The sequence below is a fragment of the Perissodus microlepis genome, chromosome 8, assembly GCF_051167445.1.
Source record: "Perissodus microlepis isolate ML-2025 ecotype Zambia chromosome 8, ASM5116744v1, whole genome shotgun sequence".
Classification (NCBI taxonomy): domain Eukaryota; kingdom Metazoa; phylum Chordata; class Actinopteri; order Cichliformes; family Cichlidae; genus Perissodus; species Perissodus microlepis.
The window spans coordinates 11,374,019-11,397,866 of record NC_140468.1 but is presented as its reverse complement, the minus strand read 5'-3'; the positions used below and the strand labels follow the sequence as shown (position 1 = coordinate 11,397,866).

The 23,848-nt window shown below is 39.9% G+C and overlaps 1 protein-coding gene across 2 annotated transcripts; it reads left to right on the top strand.

Moving 5' to 3' along the window:
- Window positions 1-1,749: 1,749 nt before the first annotated feature.
- On the top strand, window positions 1,750-16,901 carry LOC146381458 (cadherin-related family member 1a). 2 transcript variants are annotated; one of them, XM_084937499.1, is made up of 17 exons: window positions 1,750-2,413; window positions 2,856-2,951; window positions 3,307-3,452; window positions 3,546-3,596; window positions 3,862-3,951; window positions 4,094-4,180; window positions 5,398-5,514; window positions 6,988-7,131; window positions 7,219-7,297; window positions 7,426-7,526; window positions 8,593-8,796; window positions 9,435-9,587; window positions 10,159-10,323; window positions 10,991-11,058; window positions 12,376-12,604; window positions 13,295-13,549; window positions 14,839-15,472. In XM_084937499.1, the coding sequence occupies exons 1-17, from the start codon at window positions 2,353-2,355 to the stop codon at window positions 15,034-15,036; spliced, it is 2,244 nt and encodes a 747-aa protein (XP_084793625.1). In that variant the 5' UTR covers window positions 1,750-2,352; the 3' UTR covers window positions 15,037-15,472. The 2 variants fall into 2 exon arrangements, with proteins under 2 accessions (XP_084793625.1, XP_084793624.1); XM_084937498.1 differs by lacking the exon at window positions 14,839-15,472 and adding an exon at window positions 15,479-16,901 and having other exon boundaries at window positions 1,753-2,413.
- Window positions 16,902-23,848: the final 6,947 nt, after the last annotated feature.

The following is a 23,848-nucleotide window of genomic DNA, read 5'->3' as shown; positions in this document are numbered from 1 at the left end:
CCCACTTCAGACCAGACTGAGACCATCGGGAGTCCACCTTGTATTTCCCTATAAACAGTCAGTGTGTTGCAGCAGATGACAAAGGCTTAGTGTAGTAATCCTCTTGTGTACCATCTGGCTGTTCATCTAAAATTAAACCTTCAAACCAGGGCACTTGCAACAGATGCTAACATCTGTAAATATCCAGGTGTTTCATTAAAGCACATGCACGTGGCGCACGCAGCTGTCAGGCATGGTTTTAAATCTCACATAATGTTCACGTTTAGGACACGTATGATTCATATATACTGTGTATTGAAAAATCCCACAGATGGGAGGGATAAAGAGGGCAATAATGGATGAGCCTGCACAAAGCTCCAGTTTGCAGAAACCTGCCATTACTGGGGATAAAAACTGGTAACTGCCAGTCATTTTCAGATTGATGACCAATATTTGGTAAAGTTCCAAGGCTGTTGCTGCATAAAATAGGCATGAAGCAGTTTGTGTTTAAAAGTTCAGATGACAGTAATCTGTGCTGGACGTTTTGTCACTTCAACCCGTGACACGGTAGAAACTGATGCGTCATCAGTGCTATTTTTATTCTGTTGTCAGTGTTTTGTTTTTAAAAAACATGATTGTTCACGCAAGCAGCATGACTCTAAGGATGGCATCTGTTAGGTCTATTGCTCTCTAAGCAGGGGCTATGTCCACGGGTGGGGCATGGGGTGGTATAGCCCCTCCCCAGTTATCTCCTCTGCAAAAGCCACTGGACAAGACTACTGTGAATTGTACAATACTCAGCACCACCGGATAAGATAGATAACTTACTTAAAAGAAGTTACAGAAGTTACTGACATTTTTAAGTGCTTTTATTTAATGTTAGTTGTTTGAATGTTTGATTCACATTTTTAACTCCATCGAATTTATTTTAAAGCTTTATTTACTAATTATTTTACCATTTATTTAATAAAAGGCCTCTATGCTGTATTATTAGTATTATTATAAGCTATGCACAAAATGAGTAAATAAAATCATACTCAGCTACATTAGAATGACAAACTAATTCATTATAAATAATAATGATCCAGTAATATAATGCAGTATAGGGCATATGCATATTGATCTTTTCTTTCATATTATATTATTTTGGTATTTGACAGTGGTACTTATCAGAATAATTTTTTATGTTTTTCTACTGGTTAATCCACCTCAAGCTCTTTAATCAAAATGTTAAAAGAGAAAAATATAATTAAAAAGATATATAATGCTACTGTACATCTATTATTGTGAATGTAGGAGATCTAATTAATAATGCTGAGTTTCTATGCTTGTGCGCTAACATTTTTCTGCCTTAAATGAAAATGTTCAGCCAGGGACTATTTTTATACCTGTGAATACAGGAAGTGCACACTCTACACCTTGGAATACAGTTAACACGGTAGCTCAAATGACAGGCAAACGTGCAGTCACATGACATGAAATGGTGCAAAACTCTCTCTTTAACTGTTGTCAAGGTTGCAAGCCCAAAACGTCATACTCGATTTTTCCACTCTGCTCTTCAGAGTGTCAATTTTTTTTTCTTTCATAAAATCAGCTCTTCTTAATTGAGCATTATGCTTTGTCTTTCGCCTGATTTGTCTGCTGGTAATTCATACCGGAAGGACATATTACAGTTTTAATTTTGTATTATTTATTTTATTTTATTTTTTATTTGTTCTTGTTTTTGTTTTTTGTTTTTTGTTCGGCCACATGGTGTGATTGGCTTCTCTCCTTTTTATTTATAGGGTTTTAACAAGCCCATTAGTCACATATAGCCAAGGTGGCCTAAACTGCCCGCTGTTGCCAACCTTGCCTGCTCATTTACCAACACTAGCCTTAGCTGCACTCATGCACTTACAGCCAATAAGCTTTCTTTAGATCTTGCAGTCTACTTTCCCCAGGAAACCTAGTGACCTGCCAGTTGCCCCGTCTCAGCACAAAAAAACATGACAAAACAAACCGCTGATAATAACAACCAAACAAAAATCTGAGCTGCAAACATTTCCTATCAATGTTTCCAGACTAAACATGGATTCTGTGCCTCATGTGTGCGCCTGTCAAATGTGTGGCGAGGTGTGATGATCACACCATATTGTGTGAAACTTGAACTCTCGTCTCTCAATGATCCAGGAGAATTTGGAGTGAGAGCAATGTGGTAGAAGATGTGTGCAGAGAGAAGGGATGCGTCACTGGATTAGTGCCTGAGACGCTGTCCCAGCCTCTTCCTACTTCTGAGCCTGCTGAGACGCCTCAAGAAGGGCACGACACTCACTGCTCGCTTTCCCTCCACCAAGCCTTCCACATGAGCCAGCCAAGCCTTACCTCCCCACCAGGATGAAGAAAGAAAAGAAAACGCATGCTTTACTGTTTCTCCTTATGCTTCACTTCAGCTCGGGTAAGGCTCTGCTTTTCTTTTACTGTCTTTGTTGTGTGTGGTTAAGACTTCTTGCCTCGCACTTATCTGGTTAATCCTCTAACACAGAGAGGGCATGTCTGTCTTAGTGTGGACTTTCATGTTGCTTGTACTTCATAAATTTCAACATGCAATGCTGTTTTTGTCTGGGTTTTAATACTACAGCCTTATTATTTCTAATTTAACTCTTTTCTCCTCCCTGCTTTCAATTCCTGCCCTTGTTAGCAAGTGAGTGCAACTCTTCTCACTGTAAAATAATAATTAAGGAGAAAAATAATTTGATGTGGTGAGAGACATTTGTGGGGTTTATACAGTGTATGGAGCAGCTTCCTTTTAGATTAGGTCATTGTTTTTCTTTTATATCTCTCTTCTGCTCAAATAATGTGAATCGACTTTTTCTTTCTTATTTTTTTCTATCACAAAGGGCAATCAGACTATGCTCCATATTTTTACGATAATGGTCCCAGCAGTACAAATGGAAATATGGCCTTGTTCAGCATCTCTGAGGATACACCCGTTGGTAAGGCTCCCGTAAAATTACATTTTTTAAAAAATTATTATTGTTATAATTTAATATTTTTAAGTTTGGTATAATTTGAGCATGTTTTTACATTTAGTGTAGTTTGAGATGTGTGCTTTAAGTGCCTAAGTGTTGTATGAAATGATCTCACATGGTGCTAAGGCTCCAGCTAATCGCTATAAGATCTTTTGGATTGTGACGTACATCACAGTCTTACGGGAAGAAAACATTATGGGTAGAGGCTCATCTGACCTAACCTGTCAAACGTGCCTTTTACACTAGTGCTGCATATAGACATGTCACGTTTCTGCTCCATTTCAAAGGTTTTGTCCCTGTATGTGTTCTTTTCTCATAGGAACACAGATATATGTCTTGAATGGCACAGATCCGGAGGAAGATCCAGTACGATATGGTCTTACTTTTGAAAAGGGCTCTACGGAATATTTTAGAGTGGACCCAAAGTCAGGAAATGTGACTCTAATTCAGGAGATCGACAGAGAGGTAGGCATTTTAATAAAGACTCCTGGTTTGGAAACAGACAAAAAAAAAACCCCACTTTGGCTCAAAGTGATGTGACATCTTTATTTTTCATAGAAACAAGATGAAATCTCAGTGCACGTGAGCATAACGGATGGCCGTAATAAAGTAAGCTCTATAATCTACAGTGCAATTCAGTTTACAGTCACATTTTAATACTGCAATTTAACTGGAAACTCTATCATAAATATTAGGATTAAATAGTACTTCAAAAAAGTGCCATGACAGCCTGTAAAATCTATTTAACTGTGCATCATGACATTTTCTCTGATCGCTATTTAGATTATTTCTCTGCAAACAATGTCATTTTTTGTAAGCTGTAGCAAAAGCAGCTGTTTTGGAAATTTGTAATTGCTTTTCACGTGTGTTTCAGGTCATTGAGACAGTGAGAGTCTTTGTCACGGATACCAATGATGAGCCACCTGAATTTCTAAATTTGCCTTTTATTATTGATATTCCAGAGGTATATTATATAAAATAACTATACAGTAACATGCATGCATTCTAGAGTGTTTTTTCCTGAATGTAATAAAAGTGTCAAACTAATTAAATAATCAAAATTCAATAATGTTTGAAAATTATTGAGCTTTTTGCTCCTTTCCCAGGACACTGCTCCAGGAAGTAGCATCTACAGAGTCCAAGCAGTGGATAAAGATATGGGCTCAGGAGGAAGTGTTTCCTATTATCTACAGGTAACTTCACAGCCTCACTGTAATGTGCTTTTGCTACCATGGCAACTTCAAAACAACTTGAGTAGTAACTCCCAAATTGCAAATATTTTTGAAGTTGAACTGAAGTAAAGATGCACAAAGTCACCAGTAAAATTCAGGCACGTTAAAGAAGCTGTTGTGAATTTTAAGAAGTTTTGTTTAAACTCAGGTGAAAAATGCCAGCCACATATCACAAATTAGAAACTATATAATGCACAAAGATCCAAATATCATACTTGATTCATTCTGGCCACTGCATCTATGTTTACTGAGCCATCAGTCAGAAAAAAGCACTCTCCAAAAGGCTTCTACGGCAGCACGTGCGCTGAAAAGTGACCTAGTGTAACCTAGGCTAAAACAGTTAAAGCTTTTTTTAGCCACGTTGCACATGGCGTCCAGATGAATACTGAGTTGATTGTAAGAGAGTACTAATCACAGAGAGGGCTCTTTATAGCTTCACACCTCTTTACATCTTCAGCTCTCTTAACTCTCACATCCTGGAATACTCCCTGAAGTCTGCCAACACCTTTATCCTCTTAGAGCCCAAAATGTATTTAAAACTGTTAACAAGTTGGGGTTTTTTTTCATAATTTTAGCATTTCATTTTTTTCATATCTTAATTTTTCTGTTTTTTCTAGGTTTTTTTTTTTTTAAAGCTCTTCTATGGTTTGATTCAATTTCTGCTTTGCAATCCATTTAAAAATCAATTACATTGTTTATTTCCAAGACTGCAATGCTATTAAGCAAATAGAGACACTTTTAACTAGCGTTGTATGACTCTAACACTCAGGGATAACCAGAGGTCGACCTGACATCACGAGCACTGCGCGTGATGGAGGGAGGAAAAGGGCATTTGAGTAATGGGACAGTGATGCAGGGAAAGATTAATCTCATACCATAGAGCAGTCTGGAAATCGTGTTACTTTAGTGGATTAAATTTCAATTACATTTGAGCATGGCATTGAAAGCTTAATAGGGGCTTAGGTTTGGTCTAGGCCAACAGCTGACAGCACAGTGGTTGTTAGTCTCCATGTGTCAATTGTGAGACAAAGCTACCCTGAAATGCCAAGGTTAAAATGAGCCAGGCTAAAACTGATCGGTACCATATCAGAATTAGCTTTATTGGTTTTCATTGCTAAATTTAAGTCGAAATAAAGCAGTCCTACTATCTTTATTAACTGTGACTGTTATATTACCAGACCTCCCCATTCACCAAGTTCACCATTGATGGACACAGTGGGATCCTCAGAGTCAAACCTGGTGAGGCTTTGGACTTTGAGACCACACCAACGCATTTTGTGACAGTAGTTGCAAAGGTGAGAGGTCACTGTGACACTTTTACATTTGGGTTGTGCCTTTATTTGCTTAATCAAGTGGTCTTAATACATGTAAACACAGTAAGTAGCTTAGTTTGCAGGTATTTCTGTCCGCAAATGTAAAGAATTTTCAACTTTAAAGTCATGTATTTTTGACATGCAATTGCATCAATCATGGGGTTTAAAAAAGATAAATGAAATTGCAGTTTAAAATGATTTAATTCTAAGTAGAAAATTACATAAAATCTAAAAATTAGTTATTGGAGTTTATCAATAACATTCCTTCTGATACAATTTGTTCATATAGAACCAAATCCTGCATATTGTAAAAAAAACAACAACAACAAAACAACAACAAAAACAACATTATACTAAATACACACATAACATAATTATGTTCTATGAGCAACCCATTGCAGTGGCTGAGAGGAAAACATCCTTTTAATATGAAAAAAAAACCTGCTGCAGAACTAGATTCAGAGTAAAAGTCGTTTTACCTTCACTGATTTGGGTGAGAGAAAAGCAAAGAGTGAAAAAGGGGAACAGGGAGCTAAAAAAAAATCTGTTGGGAAGTGGTGAGATTTTAAGTTGCTGGTCTGCTGACGCACTGAAAGTCCTGCTCCCAAAAATAAGTATAATTTATCACTGTGAATAATAGTTGGTGGTGAAAGCTAGTTTATTTTTTGTAGCCTCGGCTCTTGGCTACTTAAATACCTGGCTGTGTAACATTTAGTAGATAATACAGTTATTAAAAAGGTAAAGCTATGATGTATAAAAAATATTATATTATAGTGTTCCCAATTAAAAATGAATTTCATTGCCTAACTTTTGATTTTTATTAAGGGGCAAGTTTTTCCTAGGTTTTTTTGGCCTTTTTCAACTTTAGTCGATAGACACAGTGAAGATAGGACAGGAAAACAGAGGCAGAGAAAGACATGCAGCAAAGGACCGTGGGTTGGACTCGAACCCGGGCCAGCAGATCTCAGCTGTATGGCACGCGGTCACCTGCTCAATGCACTGAACTAAACTAGCACCCGGCACTGCTTTTCCTTTTTTAACTGGAAATCAGACAATAATTGCTTCTAAAATTATACTAAACCATGAACATGTATCTAAAATCTTATGCATGTTCTTCTCATATTTCATTCTTTTTTTTCTGCACTTTGTGATTTTTAACAAGTTAAGAAAAAACAAACTCTTAACTTTTTCAAGCAAGACATCTCTTTAAAGTGCAAGTAACATAGCATTTATTAGGTTAGAATACTAAAAAAAATTATATTTTTGGTTAAACTAAATTTTTAGTGTTTTTTGTGAGCTGGCTTCAAGCTGTTGTGACAGATAACACGTAGCAGAGATCCCATAATCCCAACATGGCCAAATGTAAAATAAACTTAACCATGTCTTTGATTAAATATAAAGGTGTAGCTAATTATGCCATGTGGTAACTCTGCTTTTACCTTGTTGTTGTCACAGGATGGAGGTGGAAAGTACAAGGGGAAGCATCAGGTGTTGACTTCCACAGCCACAGTAACAATTAATGTTATTGATTCCCAAGACATGCCTCCATACTTTGCAGGAACACCATATTTTGGATACATCTATGAGGTCTCTGTTCCTGTAAGTTCTTGTCACATTCACTGAATTAAATTTGATTACAGTTATTGCTTTTGTCTCCATTATGTTGATGTACTTTTTTACTTCTAGGGCTCTGAAATATACACAGTGTACGCTAAAGATGGTGACCAAGGCAATCCTAACCCGATACATTATTCCATTATTAATGGTAAGAACAATAGCAAAAAGAGAAAAGTGCAAGATTTAGTTGCTTGTTCGTAAGGCAAAGGTGTGTTACTGTGTCTTTTTTTAGATTATGATCAGATCTCAAACAAAACTTCTATCAACACCTTTCAGGTAGTGATGGTGTGTTCGACATAAATAGCACAAGTGGTTGCATCACCCTGACAACTTTTCCATCTTTGCTGAAAAATGAGCTGTATGAAATCAAAGTCAAGGTAACAAGTTATTTTCTACTTATCTTCATGTTTAAAAGAAACTTTTCACCGCAGTAGCTTTTGAAACCACCTTCAGCAGCCATAAGTTGAACGGATAGATTTTTTTCTTTGTACGACTTTATTAGTCTCTCACATGGTTGTGGATGAAGTTTGGTCCACTCTTTACAATATTGCTTCAGTTCATTGAGGTTTGCAGGTATTTGTTTATGCACAGCTCTCTTAAGTGCCAATCAAAGTATCTTAATCAGTTTTAGGTCTGGCCTTTGAGTGGGCCATTACAGCACCTTGATTCTTTACTTTTTCAGTCATTCTGTTGTAGATTTATTGCTGTGCTTAGAATCATCATCGTGGTCCATGACCCAAGTTTGGCCAAGCTTTGTCTGTCAGGCAGCTGGGCTCACATTTGTGAGCCCAGCTCCTTTATATACTAGAAAGTATATAAAGGAGTTCATTGACTCAATAATTGCAAGGTGTCCCGGTCCTGTGGCTGCAAAACAAGCCCAAATCATGACCCCTCCACCACCGTGTTCCACAGTTGATATGAGGTGTTTGTGATGATATGCTGTGTTTGATTTTCACCAAATGTGGTGCTGTGGATTATGGCCAAACATTCACTTTGATCTTGTCTAGCCAAGGGACATTGTTCCAGAAGTCTTGGAGTTTCTTCAGACACAACTTTGCGAACCTAAGCTGTTCTGCTATATTCTTTTTAGACAGAAGAGACTTTCCTCTGGCAAACCTTCTAAAATGTGTTTGTCAGGTTTTGCCTGGCCTCTGGGTGTATTTTCTGGGATGTCCACTCCGAGGAAAGTTGCTACATTGTGTTAACATACACCTGAATGCTCCAGACCAGCAAAATTCCATAACTTGTTATCGTACAGAGGTGGTCTCGCTGATGATCGGTTAAATAAATGCATTTGATTAGAATCATCTTGCTGCTTCTTCTTCTGCTTCTGGAATAGTTTTTCACAGGACTGCATAGAGTCCTATAAAAACCTTTTTTCACTGGTGCTTCTTACTCTCATTGGCTATAATTTTATTTACTTGTGTATTTTTTAAACTGAAGGCATCTGAGGTAGGCCCAAACAATGAGCTCCAGGACTATGATGTTACCACAGTGACTGTCCGTGTGGTTGATCTCAACAACCATCCCCCAACCTTTTATGGAGAAAATGGGCCACAGAACAAATTTGAAGTCACCATGTATGAGCATCCACCTGCAGGGGAGATCCTCCGCGGCTTCAAGATCACGGTCAATGACTCTGATCAGGTACATGAATTCCCAAATTGCAAATATCTAACTCATCTTTGATTCATTCCTTGGACATGCAGCAGTGTGCCATTACTAATCAATAACTGTGATCAAAGGTGGTGCAATAATATTAAAATTTAGAGAATATTAGCAAGTTGACAGATCCATTTAAAGAAATTACGTACAAAGTTAACTAAATATGTGAAAACAAACATGTTGTGCAATAATGCAGCCCCAAAGTTGCAAATGTCCAGCAAATGTATTGAAAGTAAAAATGTCACTCACTATGTCACTTAGTCTCCTCTACCTGTTTATAATAGCTCATGTAGCATTACATGACACTCTTATACTCTTATTTACGTGGTGGCAACAGCTCAGGAGGTAGCGCAAGTTATGTTATAATCAGAAGTTGGTGGTTGCTCCAGTCTGCATGCGAAATCCTTGGGCTAACTGCAAACCCCAAGTTGCATCTAATGGCGTGTGAGTGTGTATGAATGTATGTCAGAAAGCACTTAAGCATAAAAAAGTGTTTGTGTGAACGGGTGAATAAGACATGTTGTATAAAGCGCTTGTAGTGCTTAGGTAGAGTAGAAAAGCGTTATAAAAGAACCAGTGAGTTTATGTAATGGATTTCTGTATTGTGCTGACATTTTTAGGGAGCAAATGCCAAATTTAAACTGAGGCTAGTTGGGCCAAGCCGAGTGCTTCGTGTGGTTCCCCAGACAGTCCTGAATGAAGCACAGGTGACCATCATTGTGGAAGACACATCCGGCATCGACTATGAAAAGGGGCCAACTCTCTCTTTTAAGGTGAGGCGCCGTGTGGGCAATATTACAACATTACAATACGTTATTATTAACAAGTGTCGAAGAAATAATCCTGTTAGTTATTTTACTGGGTGGGTAATCTCTTTTGATTACTAGGAAATATGATGAAGACCTGCTGTCATTTTGATTAATGGCTTTAGCCCATGAATTAACTGCATTTTAATTAACTTAAGCTTTGCCTGTATACTAATACTTTGCGAATGTTGCAACATAAATACATAGCTCACCTTTTGTAAACTGCCACAAAGATAATTTACTCCAATCATTTGTGCTTTGTAAAGGACCCAGGCTAAAAATCCATCTATCAATATGACTGTAGATAAGCAATAACAACATGAGCGCCCTAGCAAGTCTCTGATTTATTTCACTGACTGCAGTGACATTCATTTTAAAAATCATAAATCAAATCTGAAAATATTTTCTTTGCTAGGTTTACAGTTTCACAGAGTAGCCAGTGTGGCTTTAGATATCTGTCTATCCATGAACTCATTGATTATGAGTTAACTAAAGCTTTCAGCACTAATTTAATCACTCTGAGTGTGTCTTCCTGCAGCTCCTGGCAGTAGAGATTGACACTCCTGAACGGTTCAGCGCAACAGCGGACATAGTGATCAACCTGCTGGACACAAATGACAACATCCCTAAATTCACATCTGAGTATTACATCGCCAGGGTCCCTGAGAACTCTCCTGGAGGCTCCAGTGTTTCATCTGTAACAGTGAGTCAATCACAGTTAAACTCAGCTTTAACCTGATCAAAGTGATTATATAATCCATCTTTCCTCTATTAAATGCATATTGCTCAGCACAGTTCATTAGATAAAAGCAGATTGGTGCCAGACAAAAACAGGCTTAGCGCTCTCTTGCTTCAGTTTGCTACTCCTGGTTATGAAATTTGTTATCTCCATGTCACAATCTGGCATACGTCCTATGTTACTCCTCATCGAGGGGGATTATTAAAAAAAATATTGGCACATTTGTCCCTTGCTTGTCATCATACTGTAGAAACCCTGCAACCAGGCAATGTGTCCAAGCTAAGCAGTGAGAAGTAAAAAGCTTAATTTTGCTTCAAGGTTAATCATGTTGACCGATGCTTGCTGAACATCCCCTCGCAACACACTGTATATGAGCTTAAGACCCTATCTAGTTGTCCACAGGGTGTTTTAGTAAAAATAAATGACACAATAAATTATTTTCAGTCACCTTAAAGTAATCATATTTATTTAAGTTACATATCTATACACCATTATGATGTAATTTTCCAAATAAGTAATTAAAATTTTTTAAAGTGTAATTTTTTAATATTTTGTTGTGTAAGCATGAGTATGTATGTGTGGTATGTAGGAGTATGTAGGTGTATAATCGCCTTCCTTTTTTTCTCTGTAGGCAAACGATCCAGATTCCGGGTCCTGGGGTGAAGTCAAATATACGATTTATGGATCAGGATCTGATTTGTGAGTATAAACCTTTCATTGCTGCCAATTTAGGTTCATTCTGATCAGATCTTTAATTCTGGCATTTCCACAAAATGCATTTCACAGCCTAAAGTTATTTTGAAAGTATGAGTCAAAAATGCTCAGAGGCTCATGGTGTTTAGTGCCAACAGGACACTAGTCTTGAGTCATCTTTGTGTCTTTGATGAAAGAGGTAAGCAGGAAACTGGTTTGATTGGCCCCTCTGCTGCACAAACAGCTCACTCTAAAATGGCTGTAAGATGCTGGCTAATCTCCTAATTGGATTGGTAGGTTAAAAATAGAGAGCCTGGCCCATCTCACATAGGCAGAGCCAATTAATATGCAATGTGACAGCTGGAGCCACAGAAACGGCAGCTTTGAGAAGCAAGGCAGCATACAGCGAAGGGAAAGTGAGAATTTATGCCTGTCTGCAGGCTGCAACCTGAGTTAATTGTGTGAAAGTTATCAGTTCCAAGGAAACTTGTGAAATTTCACAGCGAAAAACAAGACAGAAAAGTCTGCTGAATAAAATGGCTGCATGCCCAATGTTGAACTAAAAGGCACTCAGAAAGCTCCTGGCAAGCTTTAAAACGAGTAAACCTGCTGTGTGTACGAGCAAGTATTTATTCCTTATTGTATCCCTGAAATTGTTATGAATGTGTTTTTAGGTTAGAGAAATATAACAGCTGGTAAAAAATTAAGCCCTACAGGGTATAGTCAAGTTCTCCTGATTAGTGATCACTTTAAAACAACCTCTGGAAACTCTGAAAATCTCAAATATACATTCACAATGTTTGAAATGACAAAATAGTTAGAAGCTTTATGGTTCCAGATCTGCAGAAAACACAAACAGTGTATAACAATAAGAATAAATTGAAAAAAAAAAACTTGGCAATTATTGTTAAATCAATATTTCTCTACAGATGTACATATGCATTTCATATACTGGAGATCTGTCTTTAAGGAAGCAACTCATTAAACATATTCTTCCTGCAAATCAGGGTTCAGGATTTTTCACCCAAACAAATAATGCTTCATAAGCAGCAAAAATTTACAAGTTTGTTTTTCCTACATGTTTTTTAAATCAACTGGATTAACATCTGAAGCCTTACAGTACAACACGTCTGTCCAACGAAGGCTGTAAAGTTGTTTTTTTATAGCAAAGTGTGAGTCATGTAGAGATTCACAGGGAGCAATGAAAATCTGTCACTTGAGCTGTGAATTACGATGCCTATATTAGAAACGCCTGGTTAGTTGAGATGAAGCTAAATGGACATCTGTGGTTGTGACTCATGCACTGTGTGATCTGAACTGCAGGTTTTCCATTAACGCTTCATCAGGCCTCATCACCACACAGCCCTGGACCAGCCTGGATGCAGAGGTCAGGTCAAAGTACAACTTTTATGTCAAGGCTGAAGATTCAGAGGGGAAGTACAGCTTGGCTGAAGTCTTTGTCACGGTCACTGACATGAACGACCACGCTCCAGAATTTGATGAAGTGCTCGTGGAGAAGACGATGATTATTGGCACGCCTGTCAAAATAGAGGTACATTTTGCTTTGAAATTGATCTATCTCGTCTCTTTTAGCTTAATCTGTGCTTCTACTTTCACCAAGTTTCAGCTTTTTTGTTGTAAACTGAATGTTTTGGGAGCTTAGATAACAGTAAACATTCAATGTATTGAGCTTTGGTTCTAGAAAAGTTATGATTGCATAATTTGGCATCAAAAGACTAAAATTTGGGTGTGTAGAGCTTTCTAAATTTGTTAATATTCCATGGCTATAAATACAAAAAACATTATTTGCGCCTTTCTGATAAAGACTACAAAAAACAGCTGTTTAAAATGTATTCAGTTGTGTGGATTAACTAGAAACGTGTAACTAAATTAAATAAAATTTGATTTCAAATCTAAGGAAAATCTGAAGCCTGCAGTGGATGTGTCTGCATTAATACCTGGTTTAAAACACTTCTTAGAAAGTAATCAGTGTGACTAATTAAAATTATTAATAGAGAAACAACAATTCCATAGCCTTTTTTTTATTTCATAAGTACTACGGATGATAAATTGACTCATCTTAAAATGTATGCATATATGTGCCAAAGCTAGGTTAAAGAACGACATATTGCATGCAATATGTCAAATCTAATGCATTTTACAGAAACATCACAGCCTAAGAATAAAGATTTATTCGTTTACATTTTAACTAAACGCTATTGATGCATGATGCTTTTTACAGGCCGTGGATGAAGATGCGGAGTCTCCAAACAACGTCATTGAATACTCCATCATGACCGCAGATCCTGACAATGCATTTGACATCAATGCTGACACTGGCGAGATCAAGCTGAAGCCTTATATTAAGTCTATGGAGATTGTGCAGAACATCACCAAGCAGAAGGACTGCAAGTGGTCTGTGGTGGTCCAAGCCAGGGACCGAGGCTCTCCGTCCTTCAGCACAACAGCTGTGGTCAACATCGATATCACAGAGGCGGTAAGACTTGTTCCGACTCGGAGCATGCTTGCAGTGCTTCCTGTCCCAGAGCTGAGCTGTAGACATGCATTTTAACATGAGTCAATAGGGACTGTTGCCATGCTACTATATGCTTCTGCTAAATCAGCGTCCTTGTTTCAGCTAGTCACATTTCAATAAGTTCATCTACTTTAAAGGATAAAACTGGTAATTTCTTATAGTTTATTTAAAGATCAGAACCAACAATAAAGTTTCCTACTAAGAAGTGAAAAAAAAAATCCATTAATACTAACTGGACTATCAGGTTCTAAATGTAATCTAATTTGTGGCTTTAAATATGAATTATTATAGAGTTTTAAAACCAATTAACTCTACATTTGTAGAGTTTTATCATAAAAAATTATTTGGACAAAAAGACAGTTTTAACCATTCTGGGAATGATCCACTGTACAGTCAAAGGCCACTTCATTAGTTACACTTTTTCATTTACTGGTTAACACAAATATTTAATCAGCCAATCATTTGGGCTCACCAAATAAGACAAGAGGAGACTCAAAATATGTTGCCTAAACTGACGAGTCACAATTGTTGCTGCAGCATCCATCCTGCCTTGTGTCAGCAGTTCGGGCTGGTGGTGGTGGTGATGGTGGTGTAATCATGTGGGGAAATTTTTTGGCATACTTTGGGTCCCTCAGTACCAAGTGAGCATTGTTTAAACACCACAGCCTATCTGAGTAATGTTACTGCGCATGTCCATCCCTTTATGGCCATTATGTACCCATCTTAATGGGTAATGTGCCATGTCACAAACCTCAAATCATCTCAAACTGGTTTCTTGGTCATGACCTCCACAGTCATTCAATAGAGACCCTTTGGGATATAGTGGAGCAGAAGATTTGCATCTTGGATTTGACACCAACAAATCAGCAGTAACTGTGTGACGCTATCAAATCAATACTTAACTCTGAGGAATGTTTCCAGCACCTTTTTGAATGTATGCTTTGGATTATTACAACAATTATGAAGGCAAAAGGGCCAAAGCCAACCTAGTGCTGGCAAGGTGTGACTAATGATGTGGCCAGTGAGTATATATGGTCATGGCTACACATTTTACTTGTTGATGGAAAAATTCACACTCATTTTGATCTTTGAAATATTGATATAAACATTAGCATTATCCTTTGAAGTTTTTGCTCATTTGCATTGATCCATACTTTTCTAATACTTTTTGTGTTTTCATCCTGAATCCATTCTTTCACTCTCCATGATGTTTTTGGTTCTGTTTGTGTGTTGTGTATCGTGCTTTTCAGATAAAAGGTCGAGTTGTTTCATACTTCATGGGCCTCAGCAAGCGTCCGCTGACTGTTTTTGGAATTTTTTTGAGCATTCTCACGTCCCTTGTTTTACTAACAATCTGCATATCCACCATCCTGTACTGTAACGCAGTGAAAAAGTCCCGAATCAACCCTGAGAGTAACTACATTAAAGTGGTCCGCAGAGTCAAGTGAGAAATAACCAATGCCTGTCCTTCATTTTCATTCATGAACATTAAAATAATGTTTACTGGCTGGGTTAGGTCTGTAAAAGAGTACTGGAGTACATTGAAAGAAAAGTCTTTTTTACTATTTACTATTTTTACTTCCACAAACTTTTTTGGTCCCATAAACTGGTCATTATTATTGTTTAGCCCTCGTCAGTCAAAGAGAAATCCTAATGCATCGCACTGCCAGACGCATTCCTAAACATTAGAGACATATGTAGTTGCTAGCTTTCCTGTATTGTAGGGCAGAGCTTGGATGTCTGGGTGCGAGTGTGAAAGTGCTAGAGTGTTCATAGATATGTTGTTTGGGCCTCCTCTGTCAGTGCTTTGGCATCCAATTTCATGTTTGCATGCTTTTGACAAATACTTGGAATTCAGGTTCAAACTGTTTTATTTATGCTCTTTTACAGACTCCTCTCAAGGGGCCTATGGCAGCCTTTTTAATGAAAAGTAGGGACAATCCTTTAAAAGCTCTAGGCATGGTCACTTTTATCATTAGTGTTTTGGTAGGAGTGACTGTCTTGATCTCTACGGCTATGTACATGCGCAACTCAAAGTCCAACAGGATCATGCCAGCACGCCGCATCATTAAGAGGCGACCCAGGGACCAGCAGCCTTGGACCTTCAAGATACCTGTTATCAAATTCACCAATCCTGGAGAAAAGTTCCTCATAACCGACCCGGAGAGCAGCCTCCAGCAGGAGACAGGCAGCCCCCGGCTGAAGCCTCCACCTCCCATTGCTCCCTGTCTTCCGCCTCCACCTCCCTCTAACGCGCGGCCCAATGAAAGGCCGCGTGCAGTCCCAACAATATCTGGCGCACTGGCATCCAAAGGCTCCAAGAAGGCTAAGTCCAGCCGCCGTAAGGAGGGAAACATCAGCTCTGCTTTAGTGTCGGAGCTTAAAATGAAGCTTGAGCAGAAAATACACGAGAACAACCAAGGTTATTATTAACTTTAATGCACAAATATCTTCTTTGATGGCTCTTAACTCACTTCATCCAAGTTCTGTGTGATGATGAGGTTACGTGAGCCTACCTTTATGTTATTTACAAGCAAACAAAAGAAGAGAGTGGTTTACATAATTATGTCTTAAGACAAGATAGAAGTGGGCTGCAGTGTATTCTCAGTTGACCTGCTTTAGATAAAAACAGGAGACAGCTTGAGTCAGCAGTACAGTACTAGATAATTTACCACACTGCCATCTTGAGGAGGATTATCATTTTAACATTAAGAAGCATTACAAGAAATTCAAAGCTGAGAAGTTGCTCTTTTGTATGATGAAAATGTGCCACTGTAGGTTTTCACAGTAAGAGCATCTTGCTTTTATTTTGTTGAGTGAGTAACTGTAGAAAAATGCTTTTATATAAGTGGATGTGGATCTATTTTAATTGTACAGCTCTGTAAATATGGCAAAACCGCAGCTGTATCATGATGCAGTAAATACAGCAAAGTCAAAATTAGACCGTCTAACTCCTCTTGAAGGATGTTGTTGATAAAAATCAGTCATATGCTTGAAATTTTTGAGCTCAGATTACTATTTATATAAGCTGCTTGGACACTTAATTCATATGGGTATTTAAATGTAGTGTCAAAAATGTAGGGTCTTTGCACTGCTACTTTCCATGTTACTTTTAAATGCCTTCAAATGTAGGCAAATACAGTGTCATCACTGCAAGAAATATGATGTTCCTGATTCTATCTTAGCTTACTATTGTAAATAAGTTTAGAAAAACTATATATGTTACATATAAATAACACTTGCCTGGTATTTCAAAGTAACATATTTGTACTGTCTTTGTACTGTCTTGATTTTGAATAAATATTCAAAAATATCTTGGTCTGTGCTCAATTTTGTCCTAGTGGTTTGATTTATTTTTTTAGGTTTTTTGGGTTGTGGTAAAGACACAAAAACTAAGACACTGATTAAAATAAAGAAAACAATACATACATTATTTTTGCTCAGCAACACTGTCCCCATAGTTGAAAAGTTCACTGCAAATAATGCATTGGCTTAAGTGGACTGGCTAAAGTACAGCACTTAATTTTGATGTTTTGGTACTTAGAGTTTTTATGGTTAATCTTGCCTTATGAAGATCGTAGCAATGCAAGGGGAGGGATCACTAGTGCAAACAAGCGTGGGACTAATGTCAGTCTGTTATGTAATGTAAATCACAATGTTATAGCAGCTGTGCTTTGTTAGTCTCTTGTTGTTGTTGTGAATTTCTAATGTAAATGTCACTGTTTTCATGGCTGAGGGTGGAACTCAACCTGGCTATCGATGAACCACCATGACTAATACTACAGCAGTAAGTGGTAACATGTGGCCACCCTTTCCCAAATTCCAGTACAGTTGTAGCCATGGGTTTGACCAGTGCATAGAAGTCTTTACCTTCTTTTAATTGTTGAGCTTATTGGGGTTGTGATGGTAGGTTGTCTACCTCCATCCTATCCCTAGCACTCTCTGACATGCCAATCATGAGTATGTTCTCCTTCACTACATTGACAAATTTTCTCTATGGTCTTCTTCTGTTCCTTCTGTCTAACCTTTGCTCAATATCTCCAGTATCCCTCCTCTGCACATGTCCAAATCATCTCAGCCTTGCCTCTCTAACTTTGTCTCCAAACTGCTCAACCTGAGCTGTCCCTCTGATGGACTTGTTTCTAATCTTGTCCGTTCTAGTCACTCTCAACTAAAGTCTAAGCATCTTCAGCCTCACCACCTGTCTTCTTGTCAGGGTCACTGTCTCCAAACCAAACATCATAGCAGGTCTCACACCCCTCTTGTAAACATTCCCTTTCATTCTTGCTGCTATCACAATTCACCCCTGACACTCATCTCCACCGGCTTCATGGTGCCTACACTGTCTTCTTTATCTCTCGTGTGCACTGTCCATTGCTTTGAATAGCCGATCCCAAGTATTTAAACTCATCCAACTTCACTATCTCGACTCCTTGCGTCTTTACCTTTCTACCAGCCTACCAGGTTTCAACGTAACTTTATTCTTTCATGAGTTATTTACAAGTTTCTGACCACTTATAAAATGTGTTCAATGTGCTGCCCATTGTGTTGGATTGTCAATGCAACCCTCTTCTCCCACTGATAGCAACACCGCAGGAGAAATGCCAGCACAAGCATCCAGTATCCGTAGTTTCAGGTGATGCACATCTCGTATCTTCACACCATAGACAATTGCCTTCAGATGACCCCAAAGATAAAAGTCTAAGGGGGTCAGATTGGGAGACCTTGGGGGCCATTCAACTGGCCCACGAAGACCAATCCACTTTCCAGGAAACTGTTCATCTAGGAATGCTCGGACCTGGCACCCATAATGTGGTGGTGCACCATCTTGCTGGAAAAACTCAGGGAACGTGCCAGCTTCAGTGCATAAAGAGGGAAACACATCATCATGCAGCAATTTCAAATATCCAGTGGCCTTGAGGTTTCCATTGATGAAGAATGGACCCACTATCGTTGTACCCCATATACCACACCAAACCATCACTTTTGTTGTTCCAACAGTCTTGGAGGGATCCATCCAATGTGGGTTAGTGTCAGACCAATAGCGGTGGTTTTGTTTGTTAACTTCACAATTCACATAAAAGTTGCTTGCTTGCTGAATGAAGCTAGGACAGCCACTGATGTTTCTTCATTAGTGACAGTTTTCTTGCGTCCACATTTTGGCAAATCCAACACTAAACCAGTTTCACGAAACTTAGCAAGCAGTTTGCTAACTGTAGCATGGGAGATGGGTGCTCTCGTAGGGTGTCTTGCATTGAAATCTGCTGCAATGACCCGGTTATTGCATTCACCAGATATCAACACAATTTCGATCCGCTCCTCACGTGTTAACCTCTTCGACATGTCAATGGCTGTGAACAAAGAGAAACTTGTAAATAACTCATGAAAGAATAAAGTTACGTTGAAACCAAGCACACCATTGTTTTTCTTGTGACATTACCAATAAGTTTGATGTGTCACATGGCCCTCTTCCTATTGAAAAAACAAAAGTTGTATCCAAGATGGCCGACTTCTAAATGGCCACCATGGTCACCACCCATCTTGAGGAGTTTGCCCCCTCACATATACTAATGTGCCACAAACAGGACTTTAATATCACCAACCATTGCCATGTTATTCATGTTATCATCAACCACAGAGGCAGCACTGCGAAAACAGAAAACCCGAGTGGGCAGCTGGCAGAGGAAATAAACAGCTTCTTCGCCCGCTTTGAAACACCACAACAGCAACACTCATCTGCTTCAGCCCTGCTCCCATCCTCATCCTCACCTGGTTCCTGCACCGCTCCACTCACTGTAACAGAGCACGATGTCAGACGTGTGCTCCTAGCAGTGAACCCCAGGAAGGCGGCCGGTCCAGATGGAGTACCTGGCAAGGTACTAAGAGCATGCACACACCAGCTCACCCTCATCTTCACCAGACTCTTCAACCTCTCACTGGATCAGGCAGCCATCCCATCCTGTCTAAAATCAGCCACAATCATCCCAGTGCCGAAGAAGTCTCCCATCTCCAGCCTGAATGATTACCGCCCTGTGGCCCTCACACCGGTAATCATGAAATGCTTTGAGAGACTAGTCCTTCAGCACATCAAGGATTACCTCCCCCCAGAATTCGACCACCACCAGTTTGCATACCGTGCAAACAGATCCACAGAAGACGCCATCGCCACAGCCCTCCACGCTGTGCTGAGTCACCTAGAGCAGCGGCAAAGCTACGTCCGAATGCTCTTTGTGGACTACAGCTCAGCCTTTAATACAATCATCCCGGACATCCTCATCACCAAACTGGTCACTCTTGGCCTCCCTCCTCTCACGTGTGCCTGGATAAAGGATTTCCTCACAAACCGGCCCCAGACTGTAAGACTCGGCCCTCATCTCTCCTCCACTCGCACACTGAGCACCGGCTCCCCACAGGGCTGTGTGCTGAGCCCCCTCTTGTATTCTCTCTACACCCACGACTGCAGTTCGACCCACAACAACACTCTCATCATCAAGTTTGCTGATGACACCACGGTAGTTGGACTCATCTCGAAGGGAGACGAGGCAGAGTACAGAGAGGAAGTCCTGAAGCTGGCAGCATGGTGTTCAGAAAACAACCTGGCACTGAACACCAAGAAAACCAAAGAGCTCATTGTTGACTTCAGGAGACACAGCACCGACTAGGCCCCCCTCTACATCAACGGGGAGTGTGTGGAGAGGGTCCACACTTTCCGGTTCCTTGGTGTCCTCATCTCTGCTGACATCTCCTGGACAGGAAACATCTCAGCGGTCATCAAGAAGGCCCAACAGCGGCTGCACTTCCTGAGAGTCCTCAGGAAGTACAAGCTGAACTCCAACCTGCTGCTGACCTTCTACCGCTCGTCCATTGAGAGCCTGCTAACCTACTGCATCACGGTATGGTACGGCAGCTGCACCAAAGCAGATAGAGTGAGGCTTCAGAGTGTGGTCAAGACAGCACAAAAGATCATCGGCTGCCCTCTCCCCTCCCTGATGGACATTTATTCCTCCCGCTGCCTCACCAGAGCAGCAAACATTATCAAGGACAGCTCCCACCCTGGCTTCAACATGTTCAGCCTGCTTCCCTCAGGGAAGCGCTACAGGTGCATCAACACAAAAACCCACAGACTAAAAAACTGTTTCTTCCCCAAAGCGATAACCACCCTGAACTCACACATGCACAGATAACACAGCCCCCCCACTTCCCACTTCCTCTATGGACCACCACTGTGCAATACCAATTCTATGTGCAACAACTCAACTGTATATACATAACACTATTTATACCAATTCTATGTGCAATAACTCAACTGTATATACATAACTCTATTTATACCAATTCCATGTGCAATAACTCAACTGTATATACATAACACTATTTATTACATATTACTTACGGCTTGTATATTGTACATTTTATATATATATATGTTTTTCCCTATGTTAATACTGTCCATATGTACATAGCGCTGCAGAACTGTACCCCCCCCACCCAGCATGTTTACACTGAGTAGGAGATGCCCTGTATCTCATTGTACAACTGTATAGTGACAATAAAGGCATTCTATTCTATTCTATTCTATTCTATTATTACGGTGTATCCATATAAATGGCCCACCATGTACTTCTCCAGGCTTTCTTGCACCTGCTCCCTACTCTCACTACAGATCATAGTGTCATCTGTGAACATCACAGTCCACAGAAACTCCTGCCTGACCTCATCGGTCAACCTGTCCATCACCACTGCAAACAAGAAGGGGCTCAGGGACGATCCCTGATGTAATCCTACCTCCATCTGTTACTCCAATAGCACCCTTCCTCACAGTCTTCCCTCATGTATGTTCTAAAAACCATGTCTTCACTCACTAGTATATTTGCAACTCTAATCTTATTCACTTAATCTACTGCACATCATTTCCAGCTCGATTTTTGCCTCGAGCCAACAAGTACAAGTCCTTTTCAAGACTTTCTTGGCCTTTTTTTCTCAATCTTTCCAGAATGCCTGGTGTCCCTATATTCCTGTCTACTTTTTCTCATCTCTGCCAATCACACTTTTTCTTTGATGACCTCTTCGACCAGATGCTTTCTTGTTCTTCCTCATGACATCACTAAGGCTCAGTTTCCTTTTTCCTCTGTCCAGAGGAAACACCAAATACCTTTTTAATACTTTCACTCACCACTTCATCAACTCTTTTCCTTCCACCCACAACATGTTTCAGCTCCTCCCTGAACTCTGTGCAACATTGTGCCCTCTTCATCTTCAAACATTTAGTTTTTTAAGTGGTGCATATTTAGAACTTTTCTTGTAACAGTAATTGATTACTCGTAATTATGAGTAGAACTATTGTTTCATAAAGGATTTAGGCTTTTTAACAGCCTGGGGCTTGATTTTCTTTATTTGTTTCTGGTTTCATTAAAAGCCAAGTGCTTTAAATAGGATAGAGTTCAGACTTTCCATCTTTTTAGCCCTAAAAGATGGCGCCGGTGTGTATGGCTGGCTGTCCTCCCCTTCCTTCTCCTCTCTGTCCTCATTTTTATCCTTGTCACTGCTTTAGACTCCTTCTTCTTGACTTTTGCATAGTACTACTCATTCTTTTAACATTATGTTCATCTGGTGGCAACGGACTAATTACTTATGACCGACAAATGCTGTTGGACCTTCGTTTTTCTCAATCTCATGGCTCGGACTCACGATGGACCTTGGGAGGCGCCACTTTGATGCGCTCGGTCTCCTCCACCAGCGTATCCTGCCTGCCTTTACCCACCCTACGCAAGGAACGCTACAGGAAGCAGGGTAAACAGAGCGGCATTCGTGTCCGCCTTAAGGCTTATTTTCGAGATCAGGCCATAGCTGATCCATATGCTACCACAGACCTTCTACCTACCGCCTCCTGCTCCTGGCACCGGCTTTCTTTTCGATCACTCAGCCGTCGGTGGATTTGCTTCGTCGGGCAGCAAGACTACCCCGCCCTCCCCGAGGCATATCTACCTATTCGGACCTGGATATCGTCTTCCAGAGGTGGTGTGTGCCGCAACAATCTAAGTCATCTGCGCCGCGCTGCGAGCAGAGGCGCAACTCCTATGACGCGGATGGCTCTACTGAATGTAAGGTCACTGGTGAAAAAGACTTTTATTTGAAATGACTTCTTCCTCTCTTCGGGGCTTGACATCTTGGTTCTGACATGGATTCGCCCTGATGACTTTCTCCTTCTTGGAGCTTCTTCCCCCTGACTGTTCCTTCTTTAGCTCACCAAGGCTTACAGGTAGAGGTGGCGGCTTAGCCTCAGTTTTTAAAAATATACACAAAACTCGGCAGCTGCCTTCTCCTACCTACGCTAGCTTTGAAGTTCAATTGTTGGAACTGGTCAATTCTTCTAAAACCTTGTGTGCCGTGGTTTATCGACCGCTGAAGTATAATAAATCTTTTATGCATGATTTTACTGATCTGTTAGGATCTGTTTTTGTTGAATATGACTGTGTTCTTATTACTGGTGATTTTAACATTCATATTTGCTGTAAGAATGACCTTTTAGCCACAGACTTTCTTACCTTAACTGACTCTTTTAACCTTGTCCAGTGGGTTAATGGGCCAACCCACTTCAAAGGCCATACCCTTGATTTGGTTTTCTCATATGGCTTGGATATTTGTATTAAGCATATTGATAATGTTGGGATCTCTGATCACTTCCCAGTTATCTTTGATATTGATCTGTGTAAGACTGCCCTGCGGCGTGTATGCCGCCGAGCTGAGAGGAAATGGAAGAAAGATAATCTCCAGGTATCCTTTGATACTTTGCGTTCTAGCCGCCTGGAGTTTCAAATTATTGCTAAACGTGCTAAAGCGGCCTTTTTCTCTGATATTATTGTGACCAATGGCCATAACCCTCGATTGCTTTTTAAAATTTTTAATTCAGTGGTCAATCCCTGCCCTGATATGCCAATGGTCCCATCCTCAGCTCTCTGTGAACAATTTCTAAAATACTTTACTGCTAAAATTCTATCTCTCAAATCTTCACTCCCCCCAGTGGTGAGCCTTGCTCTCACTGGAGAATGTGCATCTACTTTTCATCAGTTTGAGCCAGTGCCACTCTGTACACTTAAGCAAATTGTCAAGCAACTGAAAATTACTAGTTCTGCATATGAACCTCTTCCGCCTTGCATTGTGAAGGACGGCTTTGATGTAATTGGGCCCAGTATTCTATTTTTAATGAACTCATCATTGTCTTCTGGCTATGTTCCCTCTGTTTTTAAACATGCTATAGTG